Raw genomic sequence first — 15,852 nt, forward strand, 5'->3', positions numbered from 1 at the left:
TCAAACTGCTGTCGTGCCACCAAACCTGCTCAGGGTCCCTCCCAGCTTCTGCCTGTCCTTGCATTTAAAGGCACGGGCATATTCTACCTTCCAACAGCAAACCCAGCTCCTCACTGGCAGTAGAAGCCCTGCTCTTACCTGGACAGACTGCCGGGCTCGGCACAGCTGTGGCTCATGGAGCAGCTTCCCAAGCCGTTCTCTCTCCCAGCAGGAAGCACAACTCGCCTCCACTCCCCAGCACCAGGGGAAACCACGAGCCAGGCTGCAAACTGACACAGAACGAGCAAAAAGCATTAATGCAGCACCAAGAAACTGAGACCAGGCTCTTTCCCCGCCGTGCCGCACATCCCTCCGGGAGAGGCCCCGGCCCGGGCACAGCCGAGCTCCCGGCACGGCCCGGGGGCGGCCGCTCGAGCCCCCCCGGCCGGAGCCGCAGCCGGGACAGCCCGGGCCGACCCCGGGCCGAGCTCCGCACCCTCCGTCCCGAGGGTGCCCGAAGGTCTCCGCGCACACACGGCCCCGCCGGGCACGGACACCCGGGATCACGGCGGGGCAGCCCGGCCACGGCCACGGCCACGGCCACGGCCACGGCCACGGCCACGGCCACGGCCACGGCCACGGACACGGCCACGGACACGGACACGGACACGGACACGGACACGGACACGGCCACGGACACGGACACGGACACGGACACGGACACGGACACGGACACGGACACGGACACGGACACGGACACGGCACTCAGCGGCTCCTCCCGACCCGCACTCCCCAAAGCCTCCCCGGCGCTCGGTAAAAGGGCTGCGGGCGGGGCCGGGCGGGGCCGGGCCGGGGCGGTCCCTGCGCGGCCCCTGCGGGGCGGGGGGAGCGGGGCGGGGCTGCGGCACCAACGGGCTCGGTGGCGCCGTCTGGCGAAACCCGCCCGGCACTGCAGGGACAGCCCGCGGGGCGCGCTCGGAACGCGGTTCCCGGATTTTGTTCGCCAAAGGCAGCTGTTTGGAGGCGCTGGAGATCGCGCGGTCCCGCCCCCCCCGTCTCTGGGAGATCTTGGTTTCTGCACATCTTCTTGTGACGTGTTGAATTTAGAGATGGGCTGATAAAGGCAGTGACACTGTTCTGTCGTCACGGAGCTTCTGAGGACTTCAAACTCCTTACTTATAAGTCCTAAAATCTGTACACTGCTTTTGAATGGATGACACCACATCAGTCTCTTTGGGGGAGCCTTTAGTCAGATGCTGACTGAAATAATAGCTCCCGAGCATGGTTTTCCCTCGCCGAGTCCTCCTGAATTCAGAGTTCAAGTGCCCCAAAGAATGGAGTCAGCCTCTTCTCCACCTTTGCTGAGAACAGACGGGGTGCCCGGTCTTTAATCCCGAAGCCAAGGTTATTTTCCTCGTTGTGTCAAAGCCAGCCTGGCTCGTGGCACAGTTCTAACACAGCAGTGCCAGCTCAGAGCATTACAGACCAGATACTGCCCAACCTCCGGCTGGGCCACTGGCTTTGTGCTGGGCACCCCCACGGCTCGGGAACACACTGCTCCAAACACACCCTCTGACCAACAGCTGCCTGTGATTACAAAACTTCCACTGCCTAAACCCCTTCCCCTCAGAAGGACGCCGGTGCTATCGCTGTCATGGTCACAACAAAAATAATAAACTCAGCTTATAGAAATTTCCCAGTCATTTCTCTGTGGAACAGGCACAAGGTCACAGCAGCCCCTGTGCCTTTCTTTCCGTGGAGTGGGTGCCTGGTTTGGACTCTCCCGCTACACCTGCACTAGGAAGCGATGCTGGGTCACGGCTCCTCTCCGGCGGTTTTTCCGCACTGTCAAACTCTCCGTTGTGGTTCAGGTGCACGGCTCAGGGCTACTCCCCACAGCGCTGTCCCAGACCCCCCCGGGACCCCCCCGGGATCCCCCCGGGATGGCCCTGGGATCCCCCCGGGATCCCCCCGGGACCCCCGTACTCGCAGCGCCGCCCGCGCCCCCGCCCCGCCTGGCGCCGTGTGGCGGACACAGCCGGTACTGCAGGGCCCATTGCGCAGCTCGCCGAGTTCGTAATTATTCATTTTCTCCTTTCGGGCATAAAGCAGCGAGAACAGGACACTGTCATCTCCTGCGCTGGCAGGATTCGGTGCCAGGCTGCAGCTCGCCATCAGTTCTGGGCACTGGGAGTCAGCTGCACAAATGCACGTGCCTCCGTGACAGCTCACTGCTGGAGAAACCGTGATTTTCCTGGTCTTTGATCCCAGTTCTCCTTCCCTCTGCAGACACGTGCAGCATCTGGAGCAGATTTTCACCACCATCAATTAAAACTCCATATCTGGGGGGGAGAGGGAGGGGAATAAACCAGGGGTTCTGCCTTTAAAACCACCTCTGCCTTCAGCCCAAGTATCTGGTCTGAGGGGGCACAACTGGTCTTGAGGGGAGTGCACGGTGCATGGGGAGGCTGAGCAGATTTGGGGCCCGGGGCTCACCACAGCCGTTGGGTTTCCATCCCTCCATACCTCAGTATTGCTTCCCTCTCATCAGTTCCCCAGGCAGGACCAGTGAGGATCATTTCAGCTGCATCTTCTCCTCTTCCCAGGCTTGGCTTTGGACCCTAGAAGATGACAGCATGTTGTATTTTCGTTTTTCAAGGGACAAAGGGAAAGCTTCACTCTAAGGAGACCCCAAAGAGCTCTACAACACTCCCACCAGAAGTTTGGGATGAGGCTGTATCCCCCCAAGCTGGAGACCCCAACCCAGCAGGGGCAGGAATGGAACCTGATGTGCACACCTGACTGAGGCACACTCCAGAGCTGAGCTTCCCAGGATAACAGCTGACATTTCCCAGCAGCATCAGATGCTGCCAATTGGGGTGAGGGAGGGTGTTCCTCGATGCTCCCCACACGGAAGGAGACCTGGAGATACGGCCCAGCACTGGGGTGGAGAGCTGGCTGCTCTCATCCTAGCACACCACCAGTTGTCCCAGTTATCCAGTGCCACATACAGCACCTATTGCCCCTTCCACTGCCAGCCCCAGGCTCTCCCAAAAACCCTCAGACACACGTGGGTGTGACACCCAGACATCAGTCATTCCAGGTGTGACACTCAGACATCAGTCATTCCAGGTGGGAGTCACCCTGGCCCAGCACCGGTGCCACAAGGTCATGGCAGAGCAGGGCACCCATCGAGCCACCACCCACCACCTCACAGAGCTGCTGTCCCCGCCCTGGGGAGGTTTGGTGTGCTGGCATCCAAAAAAAAGTGCATCTCCTTCCTCAATAAATGATCCTGACCACACATGGTGGGATTCATGCAATGCTTTCCCTGGCACAACTCCTCTTGCTGTTGTGCCCACCATCCATCATGGATACCGATGTCCCACAGCCACACATCCCTGTTTTCCCGAGTTAATGATTAAAACCTGTTGGATTTCAGAGGCGCTGCACCCAGACCCCGACAGGCAGGCCAAGGATGCTCGCCCTCTGGGATTAATCATTCTCCTGGCTGTATCCATATAAACGCTGGGATGGGATTCCCAGTGCCTCTTCCCGGCAGGAGGAGGGAAGCCAGCTCCAACATGAGGGCAGCTCTGGCCCTGCTGCTGCTCTTGGCCACCGCACGTGCAATACACCGAGGTAAGGACCGGGGTTTGCTGTCCCCTGGGATGAGGGGTATGGGGCTGAGGTCCTCAGTTCTGGTGGTTTTTGGTGACCTCCCCTCTCCCCAGCCCATTCCCAAACCGCTGTGCAGGATCAGAGAGGAAGGGGAAGCACTGGGGTGATGGTTTGGTACCTAGGATGCCCCTTTGGGGTGGTGCTGGAGGAGACGGGAGGGAGAGAGGCTGGGCTGGGGTGGGAGGAGGAGCAGACAGAGCCACAGGGATCAGCTCCTTCCCTTCCCAAGGGAAAATGGGATTTCCTGACCCCCATTGACAAGCAGCATTTCCCTGTAAAATTCACCCCTCAATGGAAACGATGCTCTGTGCTGCCCTTTGCTCCCTTCTCAGCTCCGCAGGGAATCTGTTGTATTTTTTATTTGCCAAAAAACCCCCTAAAACTTACTTCTCCCACACGGCTTTATGGAAGTGAACAGAAATGCAACGAGTCGGGACCAACAGACCCTGTTGCTGTGAGGAAAGGGACCTGCCTTTTCCACAGCTTCCCCTTTCTGGCAAACTCCCCCTCACCCTTCCCTCCCCTTCCCACCGGAGCGATGTGACCCTCAGTGTCACAGCCCACGACCTCTGGGTTTTGTGGGGGTCACCCTGCTCCGCACTGTAATCCCAGGAAACGCTGGTATCAGTGTTTACCCTGCTGGTGCCAAAGTCTGACCCGTGGGTCTGCAGCACAGATCGATTGGGTTTTTCCAGGGATGAGAGCACTGCCAGGATGCCTTCACTGCTGGCTGCTCTGTGGGGCTGGCTCTGGAGCTCCCAGCCCTTATGCTTTCCATGTCCTGCCACGAAAACCAACCTCACATATTCCAGACTCAAAAATGGCCGTATGTTTTACCTGTAGCTCCCTCAGTTCCAGGGAGGATTTTCTCCTTGCCCTTTTCCTCGGCTGCAGAGCCAAAGCAGCAGACTGGATACCAGGGATGCTTCTCCCAGACCGGCTGTGCCAACATGTCCCCAGGAACCACCAAATCCTACTTGGGAAAAGAAGCAAGAGAGGGACAAAATAAACAGTCCTCAAGAGAATAAAGCACTGTGTTCTGTGGATAGCAGAGAATCCCTCACTCCCTGCTCACAATTCCCCCTTTTCCTGCACTTACAGGTAAAGCTTATGTCCGGGAGAAAGTCTGCCAGGAGTACAGGATGCTGGGGAAGGAGAACTTCCGAACCCTGTAGGTAACTCCTGCTGTCGGTGCCCTGCCAGGACACTCAGCATCTGAGCCAAGAACAAAAACCATTAAATAAAAATAATCTTGGAAGGTGGATTCGCTGCCTGCAAACAGGCCATTGCTCTTAGCAGGAGAAGAGTTTACTTCATTTCTGAGCTCCTCAAAGCCAATTAGGTGCCTAAATAACTAGGAATTCTAACAGAGCTGACACATAATCCCCTGCAAGGGTCAACCTCCAGCCTGGAACCTGTTCCAGTTCTTCCCTGGCTGTTTTCCAAGGAATACACTGCTATTTCTCGCAGCGCCAGAGCAGACGGTTTTAAACCCTGTTTGGGCAGAACGATGCTGCGACACGAGTTTTGCTTTCCGAGAGAGGAGCCTGCCACCGGCTCACCTTGTCCTTGCTCCCTTCTCCCAGGACCATCATCGCCAACAGCCGGAAATACTCCAACGGCACCTTCGAGGAGATCGGCCACCTCGTCCGGGAAATCGTGTCCCTGGCTGAGACCTGCTGTGCCGACGGCGCCGACCCCTCCTGCTACGATGCCGGGGTGAGGCATCGCCGAAAGCGGGCGATGGACCCCACACCAGGGCTGGGATGGGACGGTATGTGTGGTGTGCGGCCGTAACCCCTCGTCCCTCCCGCAGTCCTCGGCCCTGTCGGTCAAGTCCTGCAGCGCGGACTCGCCGTTCCCGGCGCATCCCGGCACGGCCGAGTGCTGCACCCACGAGGGGCTGGAGCGCAAGCTGTGCCTGGCGGCCCTGCGGCACCCGCCCCAGCCGCTGCCCCGCTACCTCCAGCCCTCGGACCAGGAGCTTTGCCAGGCCTTCAGGAAGGACCCCCGGGAATTTGCAGACAGGTAAGTCCGGGCGGGGAAGTCACCCTGTTGAGCCCAGGTGGGTGTTGGCACCAGCTGGTGCCATGATTCAGCAGCTCGGGGTAGTACCTGGAGAGGGCTCCCATCCCTGGAGAACCCTAATGCCTCCAAACCCTACATGTCCTGCTCCCAATCTCCCGATCCCCGTGTGCCGGGTCTCCTCATCCCGCCCCTGCCGCAGGTATCTGTACGAGTACGCCAGCAGCTACAGCCAGGCGCCCCTGCCTGTGCTCCTGGGCTCCACCAGGACCTTCCTCTCCATGGTCTCCACCTGCTGCATCTCCCCTGCACCCACCGCCTGCTTCCTGAAGGAGGTGAGACCTCTCGGACCGCCGGGCTTGTCTCCATCCTCGCTTCCTGGGAAGCCAGGTGAACCCTGTGCTGATGGCCTGGGAAGAGGAGGACATATCCCTCTTCTTTTTGCGGCAGAAACTGCAAAGAAAAACCCTCTCCCTCCTCACCTTGACATCAAACCGGGCTTGCTCCCGCTTCTCGGCGTATGGGAAGGACAAAGTCACCTTCAGGTACGGGGGAAATGGCCTTTCCCTTTGGGAAAAAGTGCTGGGCTGGGAGTGTGCTCCCATTTCCCACTGTGGATTCCATTTGTGGGCAGTATTCACAAAGACAAGCTTGAACTCCTGTGTAAATGCCTGACGATGCTCCACGCACAGCACAGGCACAGGGTGAGCCCTGTGCTCCCCATCACCTCCCTCCCACACCCCTGCTCGGAGCTGTTACCTGGAAGGGGGATCCAAGCCCCCTGAGGCCCCCCCACACACCCTGTGCCCCCCAGCTACCTGGCCTCGCTGGCTCAGAAGGTGCCCGCTGCTTCCTTCGAGGACCTTTTCCCCCTGGCCGAAGGCGCTGCCGAGGTGTTTTCCCAGTGCTGCGACTCGGTGGCTGAGGACTGCATGCAGAAGAAGGTAGGGGGGGAGCCCAAAACCCACACCAAAACCACCTCCCGAGTCCCAGATGGGGACTAGAGGACACACCCCATCACGGCAGGGGGTCCACACACCCTCTCTGTGCTCCCCTCTCCGCAGCTCTCGGAGCACACGGCCAAAGCCTGCGCCACGCTGTCGGCCCAGGACGGGCGCTTTGCTGACTGCTGCAGGGGGAAAAACCTGGTGGAAAACTATTTCTGCATCCTGGCCTTGCCCCCTGCGCCCGCTCCCAAACTCCCAGAGGCACCGGAGCCGACCAACAAGGAGCTGTGTGGCAAGGAGGGGGATCTCCAGACCACCAGGCAAGTGCTACCCAGGTTACAATCATGGAGTGACTCAAACCATTTAGGTTGGACAAGGCCCCTAAGGTCATTGAGTCCAACCGTTTCCTGACCCTTCCTTCTCCCTTTGGTTATGTGGTTTGGTAATTATGGGGTTAATCCTCAATTCCCTCAGAGGCACCACCCCCAGGGGCTGCACAAAGGTGCCAAAAGCAGCCCCCATCCCATTCTGAGTAGCACCCATAATAAAAACCCATGTGGCCCCTCGTTCCAGGTCCCTGTTTGAGCTGGCACGGAGGCACCCCAGCCTCCCTGACGCCGTCCTTGCCAAGCTCTATGACGCCTCGGAGAAAATCAGGGAGGAATGCTGCTCAGCCAAGGACCCCTCTGCCTGCCTGGACAGCAAAGTGAGTGGTGGAGGGGTCTCTGGGTGCTCTCCCTGCTCCCTCTCATCCCTGCATCCCCCGAGATCCCTGCAGGGGCTTTTCCCAGCCTGGTGACACCCACCCTGTGCTCGCAGCGCCAGCAGATGGGAGCAGAGCTGCCCCCCGTCCTGGAAAGGGCCAGCCAGCTCTGCGGGCAGTACAGCGAGCTCTATTTCCTTGACTTCAAGAAGAGGTAAGCCTTTTCTGCGCCCCCCCCCCCCCCCAAAAAAAACCCACCTGCATCAGGGGATGCAATCAAAATTCGTCCGAGAGGTTGAGGATGCACAAACGGAGCCGGTGGGTTTGAGCCTAAATGGCAGCAAAATAGTGGGAAGCAAATAACACATAACACCCCCCCACACGCCATCCACGGGTGCATCCCCCCTCCCCAAATGCTGTATGGGTGTGGAATGCTGCCGGATTCCCACTAACACCCCGTCCCCTGCGCCGCAGGCTGCGGGAAAGCCTGACACAGACGTTTCCCGAGGCCAGCGCGGAGCTGCTGGAACAGATGTTGGAGCAGCGAGTCTCCTTCGCCTCCACCTGCTGCACCCCGGACGCGCCCCCGCTCCTTTGTGCTTCCAAGGTACAGCCGAGGACCCTCCCTACAGCCGGGGCGGTGCCAGACTCCACACCCGGGGCTGCCCCTCTGCTCTTCCCCCCTTTTCCAGGTGAGCTCGGAGCTGGGAGAGGTGTGCAAGCAGGAGTCCTGCCTCCTGGGATAGGGTCCGCGAGGGAGCAGCTGGTGGGCGTCCGGTGCCGACAGCAGGGATCGCTTCTCCGGGCACTCACGGATGGAGCGGGATCGCGAGGCAAAGCTCGGTGGGCACGCGGGAATGTGGCACGTCGGAAGGGACAGAAGGTGCCACCAAGCCCACGGTTCCCTACCCACCCACCAGCAACACCACCCTTGTATTCCTGCAGCCAAAATAAAGATGAAAACAGTCTCCTCGCTGCTGCTGGAAAGGCTTTCTGCACCCCCGGGGCGGTGGGAAGGGCTGGGAATGGGCACGGCTGCTCCCGTTTCTGCAGGCAGGAAGAGGTCCCAGCTCTAGTCCTGGGAGCTAATGCTCTAAAAAATCAGGCAAAACTGGCAAAACCACTCATTTCGAAATATTAATTTCCAATTATTCACATTTCTATTGATAACAATATTCTATTTCTTTCCAGTTAATTAGTTGGGGTTTATCCTGTTCTGTTGGGTGAGTGACCCACATGTCATTCATGTCACTTATCAAATCCTCCTGCCTCCCCTGGTACATCAGTGTGGATGAGATTCCATTTCACATCCCTCTGCTCCCATTGAAGTGTTTTAATCTCTGTCACAAGGTGTCAGTGACCACCCAGAGCTTCCACTCCCTTCCAGCCTCAGTTTGCATCCTTCAAATTCAGGATGCACACACCAAGGACTGCCTCAATTACAGTGACCTCCTGGGATTCCAAGAAAAGCTGGAGAAATGCCCTTAAGCCAGCCAAGGACACCTCTGCATGTGACACCACCACCACTTATGGGGGGGAAAACCACCCAAAAATACTCAACTGCCATTCAAAACAAAACAACACAAACCACAACAACTCTCTTAGTAAAACCAGCAGACTCTGGGAAAGCCTGGGCTGCTCCCGGCTGATGCCAGCCAGCATTGATTCCCGAGGGATTCCCTCCAGCCCTTGCCAGCCTGGGCATAAATCACTTGGCTTTTCCACTCTCAGTTGCAGTGGGGCTTTCTGTTTGTTTTTTGTATTAATTTTGTTTACCAGGTGTCCTTCCTCCTGTCCTCAGCACCTGTATTTTTATCCCACCATCTCTCTAACCCATTCCCAAAGATGTGAAGGAAGCAGCAAAATCCCTGATTTTGTTTGGTTTTTTTTTGTTTTGGGGGGTTTTTTGTTTGGTTTTTTTTTTTTTTTTTTTAATCCCCATCCTTGTTGCTCAGTGCAACCCTTCCAGTCTTTCTGCTCTCCACCAAAATATCAGGGTACAGCAGGAATTTAGCAGCAATGCAGGAATTCCAGGGTGGGAGCAGCATCCCTACAACCTTCCAACCAGGGAATGCAGGCCTGTGATGGGAAAAGGAATTACTTGAGGCACTGAAAACCCAGCACTGAATAAAATGGCTCCAACATTTACCTGACCAGTGCCCCACAAAAGCATTAAAAAAAAAAGATTTAAAGTATTAGTTTTATCCACCTCTGAGACTTGCAGGTCTGCTTGCTTTCCCAGTGCCTGCTTTTCCCAGCTCCTTAGGGCCAGCAGCACCCCAGCCAGCAACATCAACCCCCCAAAACCAGACAGGAAACAGACTCTACCTCCTTTTAATTTTATTTGTCTTCTGGACTGCGTACAGCACATTCCCAAAAGGAGCAGCGAGTGTATTCCTCACAGCTGGAAGCCCCATAGCCAGGCCCGGCAGAGCCTGGAGATAAACAGCCATTTATGGGGGGGTGAACCAGCTCCCAGGTGATGTTGGTGCCACTCAGCTCAGAGCCAGGGCTTCCAGCAGCTTTGTGGAACCCATAATCCATTTCCCCAGGGGAAAATCGTGGAACCTGGTGAAGTAGGTGCCCAAAACAATGTCCCTTGGCGCCTCAGGGCTGTGCTCCTTGACTGGGCACTGGGATGAGCCTTCCCCACACTTTGGCACAGCCACTTGGCATTGCTTGGGCCACCAACACCTCCAGAGGGACTGGCACCGCGGGGGTGGTCACCACTCCCAGTGTCCAGCCAGGCAGGGGTCACTGCCTGGGGCTGCAGGAATCCCATGGCATGATTTGAGCTGAAAAAGGAAGTTTTCTGTTACAGGAGGGGTTTGCACAGCCCCAGAGTCACCCTCAGGCCCCCAAAACTGCACCTAAAAACTGCCAGCTCTGGCCTCCAGGCATACACCTACATGGATGATGCTGGGTAGTGATGAAGGGCTGAACCCCAGTGCAGACCAGTTCCCCCAGTAGTAGCTCCCACACTCACCAGATCGAACTTTTCCCCATCTCTGCCAGAGCCAGCGCCAGGCTGGAGAGGTCTGTCCTGCTGGGAGCCGCTCTGGGAGAGACCTGGGCAGAGGCCTCTGCTGGCAGAACAGAGCCTGGTGGCAGGAAGGGTCACCAGCTCCCCTGGGAGCCCCCCAGCCCTGCTGGCTCCCAGTCTCCCAGTACTGGGTGGGAGACACAGCGCGGGTGGAGCCCTCATGGCCAGTCACCAGGTCACGGCTCACAAGGGAGATGATCCCATGGTGGGAATTGGGAACTGCCAAGGATCCCCAGCTCTGCCAGGTCCTCATGTCCCCAGTCCAGGGTGGGAGATAACAGGGACCCCCAGCCCCACTGACTGAGATGCCACCGCTGCCCCCCAGGAGGGGACCCCAGAGAGTTGGTGCTGAAACCCACCGGGAGAGTCATGGGGACCCATGGGGAGGGTCCCACACCGAGGGGAGGGAAGCAAACCATCACCTGTGGCCGCCTGGACACGGTCCAGATCGTAGCCGGGCACCAGAGCCCGTGACGAGGGGAGATGGGACCGAACGGCCCCAATTATCCCAGTTCTCACCTGTTTTCCCCCACTTTTGCCCGGTTTCCCTCCCCCGGTCACTCCCCGGGACGCCGAGGCCATCCCGGGCTGCAGTGGGACCGGGAGCCGCTCGGCAGGAGCCCCGGGGAACCGGGAGCCCTCGGTCCGGAGCGCTCTGGGGACGCTGAACTCGGCCCGGTCCCTGCGGGGAGACGCGGCTGCGACGGCACCGGGAGCAGCTCCAGCGCGGCCCCCGGGCCGCCCAGAACAGGACCCCGAGCCCGACAGAGCCCCTGGGAGCCGGGACGGGGCCCGTGATGGGACAGGACGTTCTGTCCCACCCCCCCCGCCCAGAGCTCGCCCCGCACCCGGAGCAGCAGCCCCGCGCCTGCCCCGCCCGGCGCAGTGTCGCCGTCTGGCGGACACGGTGCGGCAGCGCAGCCCCGCGCCCGCCTCGGCCCCGCCGCCCGCCAAAGGACACCGGCGACACGCGGACACCTTTCCGACACCCCTTTTATTCAAGCCCGCCCGTGCGGTTTTAGCCTTCGCCCATCGAGCCAGCCGGTGCTGCCGCCCGGGACCCGCCCGCAGGTACCGGGAGCTCCTGCGGAGAGAGCGGAGCCCGTGGGGTCTCGGCACCGGCCCCGGTGCGGGGGAGGCCGGTCACACCGACTCAGTCGCCGCCCGGCCCTGTGCACCTTCACGCGATGCCCGTCTCCCGCACGTCCTCGCTTCGGGAAGGTGAGTCCTTGTTCAGCGTCTCCATCTCTTCTGCCTTTCTCTTCCTACGCTGCCTCCGACAGTGGCTTTTCGGGGTGGGAAAATAATAAAAAAAAAAAAAAATAAAGAGGCGGAATGAGACGTGGCAGCCATGCTGCTCCATGTTCCTCTGCTTTCACACTGCAAAGGCTCCAGGTGGGATCTCATCCAGTTTTCAGCCCCAAAGGAATGTCCCAGGCACTTCCCTGCACCCGCAGAGCCATATTCCACCTGGTAGGGGCAGCCCAAATTCGACCTGCCTGGAACCAGCAGAGCTGGGCAGGATTTGCTCCCAGTCTAGAACTACCTCTTCCCTCTCCTCTTTCCCTTCCCTCTCTCTTTTCCTTCTCTCTTATTTTCCTTCCCTCTTTCCCTTTTTCTTTCCCATCCCTCCTTCCCTTCTCTCTTTCCTTTTTCCCTTTTTCCCTTCCGTTTTTCTTTCCCTTCCCTCTTCCTTTCCTTTCCCTCTTTCTTTCCCTTCCCTCTTTCCTTTCCCTCCTTTCCTTCCCTCTTTCCTTCCCTTCCCTCTTTCCGTCCCCTCCCTGTCCCCTGACGTACTGACTGCAGAGGCAGATGCCGACGACGAGGATGATGAGGGTGACGATGGCGGCGATCAGGGAGATGATGACAATCTGGCCCTGGTCCCCTCGCAGGTAGAACAGATCCACCCTCTCGCAGCGAGCCCCGGTGTAGCCTCGCTCGCACCTGCCCCGCGGCACAAGGGAGGCAGAAGAGGAGGGGTCCCAAAAACAGCCGTGGTGCCCGTGCCCCACTCATTCCGCTCTCCCAGGGAGGACGGGCACGGCATCCCACCCCTTGCCAGTCACCAGCAGTGACTTACACACAGGCCGGCGCCTGTTCGGCCACGAGGAAGCGGCACCTCCCCTTGACACAGTAGTGCTTGTACTCCTCCGGGCACCGGGAGAAGTGGCCCTGCCGCCGCAGCTGCGTCCCGTTCCCTGGGGGTGGCAAGGACAAAGAATTCCCCCAGAGGGGTTACGGCTCCGCCCAGAAGCAGCGGCATCCCCGAGCAGCAGGTCCAAGCCCGGCCAGCTGCAAACAGCACGTGTGGCCTTGGCTTCCCACCTCCGTGGAGGCTGCGCGGCTCTGCCAGACAAAACACCCGCTCCTGCGCCATCCCAGCCCGCTCCCCTGCACCGCCCAGCTCTCATACAACGCCTCCGGCTCCCCCGAGCATCCTCACACCTCCGCCTTACCTGTGCACCCCTTGGCCGCGTCGCAGGTGAGCCCCTCCGTGCCATGCCCGGCGGTGACGTTTGCGTCGGCGCCCACGCAGCTGAAGAATGCCAAGCCTGGAAAGCAGCGGAGATGGCTCGGAGAGGGAGCCTGGCCAGAGCCCCGGCATCCCTGCCACAGCCCCACCACAACCACAGGGTGGGGACCGGCAACGGGCTCTGCAGCTGTGCCCACGGCCCCCCTTCCCTGGCAGCATCAGCTTTTCCCCAGGGCGAGGAGAAGGGAAAGCCGGTCCCCGCCTGTCACCTCCACCCGCCAACGCCCCAGCACGGGAGTCCGGGAGCCAGAGGGGCGGGTTTTGGGGCACACAGCCCTGCCTGCAGGCAGCCAGCTGCTCCTCTACCCTGGGAGAATGCAGGGATGGATCCCCAGATCGCAGATTGGTTTCAGTCTGAACAGACTGTAAAGCACATCTTTTTCCAACTCCCCAGCCATAGGCAGGGACACCTTTCACTGTCCCAGGTTGCTCCAAGCCCCGTCCAACCTGGCCTTGGACACTTCCAGGGATGGAGCAGCCCCAGCTTCTCTGGGCAACCTGTGCCAGGGCCTCACCGTCTTCACCAGGAAGGATTTCTCCCTGATATCCGATCTAAACCTGCCCTCTGTCAGTGTGAAGCCATTCCCCGTGTCCTGTGACTCCAAGCCGTTGTGACAAGTCCCTCTCCAGCTCTCTGGGAGCCCCTTTAGGCGCTGGAAGGTGCTCTAGCGTCTCCCTGGAGCACAGCACGAACTGAGCCAGGAAAGAGGCCACCTTGGTCACCGTGGCCACGGGGCGAAACTGAGAGGCGGCTGAGCCCCGGCGCGTCACGGCGGCGGTAACCGGATCGCTGGCATACCAGCACTGACTCAGCACGGCCCCGCTCCCAGCCCGGCCCTCCCCAGGGATTCACCCCGCCGCGGTGGCACCCAGGGGAGCGGGGACAGGTCCTGCCTGACGGAGCAGGGTGCTGGGCGGCTCCCGCGAGGGTGACACGCCGAGGCGGGGGGTGTTCCCATCCCCAGTGGGTGCACGTCGAGGCCTCCCAGAGAGTGGAGAGCTTGCGCGGCCAAATCCTGGCAGCCTCGGTCTCCTGGTACCTGTTTTCTCACCCGGCCCTTCGGCACCCTGGAAACAGTGGTGGAGGCTGCCCCGGCCAAGCCTCCGGAGTCCCCCCCGTCCCACGGCAGGGACATTCCCGGCACACACGTCCCTCCTGGCTATATATAGCCACTGCCGCGCTAATGACGCGCTCTGGGTAACAGAGCTCCAAAAGAGCCCGGCGGGGAGGAGACGGAGCCCACCGGCCCCTCCGGCCCAGCGGCAGGGTGGGAGCTGCCTGGCGGGAGCCAGGGATGAGCCACGGGGCGGCTTCCCCCCGGGAAGCAGCTGCGGGCGGCGTGGGCACGCGGCGGTGCAGGGAGGGAGGCTGACTTCACTCCCGGTGACCGAGTTCACAGCTCGGCATGGAAAGATCCCCACCAAGATGAGATCCCCACCCTTATTGCAACCAGATGCGGAGCTCTGGCATCCTCCGGGCTGGCAGCCCCTTGGCAGCACTGCCCTGGGGCAGCGCCAGCTTCGGAGGGAGGGGGGCTGTGCCCTCCAGCACCCGGATCGCAGCACCCTGGAGCTGCGGGTGCAAACACCCTCATCTCTTTGATGCACAGAGAAGCCGGCTCCACTATCTAAGGCTGCACTCCCTTCTGAACAGCCAAAGATAACCCAGGAAAGTATCCCAAACACCGGATTAGTTTGCTGTAGCACCCCCACGCTCCGCCGGGAAAGTCCAAACTGCAGGAGAGCAACCACCCAGGGCATTGCCTTGGTCCGATGGGGCACCCCAGCCCCAAAACAGGTCGGCCACCCTTGGTTTCCTCCTACCAGCACAGGTTTGGCAGGTTCTGCCAAGTGCCGTCACCAGCCCTGCCGAAAGGCCAAACCCAACCTGTTCCCAGCGGAGAGGAAAGCTCCCTCGAAATTCCAGTGCTGGCACTCTCTACCAGGGGGACATCAGCTGCCCAGCCCTACCTGTGGTTATCTCCTGCCGGCCCTGAGCAGCTGCTGCCTGCAGCTTCCTGCTTCCCAAACGCTCAGGAACTAACATGGGAATGCTCACACACCTGCTGAATAGGTACTGCATCCCCCCCAGCATCCCCCCTCCCCAGTGCTGCCAAAGATGGAAGAGGGTATTTGGGCACCCGTGAGCACTGTCCCATCAACAGGTGGGAAAAGCATCCCACTCCTGCTCCAGGATCCAGTCAGGATATGCTGGCCCCAAAGGATTCGGGGATTCAGAGCCAAGGGGAGCACTGGAACGGAATGTTGGGGAATTCCAGGATGAGACCTGGGGACACATGGGAGAGCCCCGGGACGGGACTGGGTAAACACCAGGCTGGGCGTGGGGGAAGGACTGGGATGGGATTGTCCAGGGGGACACAGGGAGTCACTAGAATGGGACTGGAGAAAACATCAGGGTGACAGGGTGAACACTGGGATGGGACAGTGTCAGCATCGGGATGGGGTGGGACAGCAGGGGATACAGGAGTGCAGCAGAATGAGACCGGGAGAGCAACAGAGTGGGATGGGGAAGCACCAGGACAGGGGGAGCACCGGAATCAGACTAGGAGGCAGGTGTAGGATCACCAGGGACCGGGAAGCAGCGGGATGGGAGGGAGGCAGCACGGGGACCGGAGACAGGACGGGGCCGGGACAGAGGGTGACACCGGGCTGGGACAGTGGGGGTGGCACCGGGCCGGGACAGGAGGGAACACCCTCTGTCAGTATCTGGGTATCCCGGGACCGAGACAGTGGCGGGACAGGGGACCCCCGTGCTTACCGGAGGCGAGGGCCAGGCAGAGCAGCAGGGTACCGGGGCCGCCGCCCGGGGCCGGGGCCGCCGCCACCGCCTCCATACGCGCCGCCGCCGCCTGCCCGGTGCCCGGTGCCCGGCGGCTGCGGCGGGGCGGGACGGGGGCGGCCGCTTCGGCACCGCCGCCCT

At 60.3% G+C, this 15,852-nt stretch overlaps 2 protein-coding genes across 2 annotated transcripts; one reads left to right on the top strand and one right to left on the bottom strand.

The window, feature by feature from the left end:
- Positions 1–3,471: 3,471 nt before the first annotated feature.
- On the top strand, positions 3,472–8,303 carry GC (GC vitamin D binding protein). The gene is made up of 12 exons (XM_051804871.1): positions 3,472–3,621; positions 4,762–4,831; positions 5,247–5,379; positions 5,477–5,688; positions 5,888–6,020; positions 6,136–6,230; positions 6,500–6,629; positions 6,750–6,952; positions 7,206–7,338; positions 7,452–7,549; positions 7,810–7,942; positions 8,028–8,303. The coding sequence occupies exons 1-12, from the start codon at positions 3,513–3,515 to the stop codon at positions 8,079–8,081; spliced, it is 1,503 nt and encodes a 500-aa protein (XP_051660831.1). The 5' UTR covers positions 3,472–3,512; the 3' UTR covers positions 8,082–8,303.
- Positions 8,304–11,353: 3,050 nt separating this feature from the next.
- BTC (betacellulin) lies at positions 11,354–15,824 on the bottom strand. Its single transcript, XM_051804849.1, has 5 exons — positions 15,691–15,824; positions 12,835–12,930; positions 12,459–12,576; positions 12,176–12,322; positions 11,354–11,664 (listed from the first exon to the last, which is right to left on the bottom strand). The coding sequence occupies exons 1-5, from the start codon at positions 15,764–15,766 to the stop codon at positions 11,559–11,561; spliced, it is 543 nt and encodes a 180-aa protein (XP_051660809.1). The 5' UTR covers positions 15,767–15,824; the 3' UTR covers positions 11,354–11,558.
- Between the last annotated feature and the right edge of the window lie 28 nt (positions 15,825–15,852).

The sequence above is a fragment of the Manacus candei genome, unplaced genomic scaffold (genome assembly GCF_025592945.1).
Source record: "Manacus candei isolate 608988 ecotype Guabito, Panama unplaced genomic scaffold, ASM2559294v1 h1tg000062l, whole genome shotgun sequence".
NCBI classification, from domain to species: Eukaryota; Metazoa; Chordata; class Aves; order Passeriformes; family Pipridae; genus Manacus; species Manacus candei.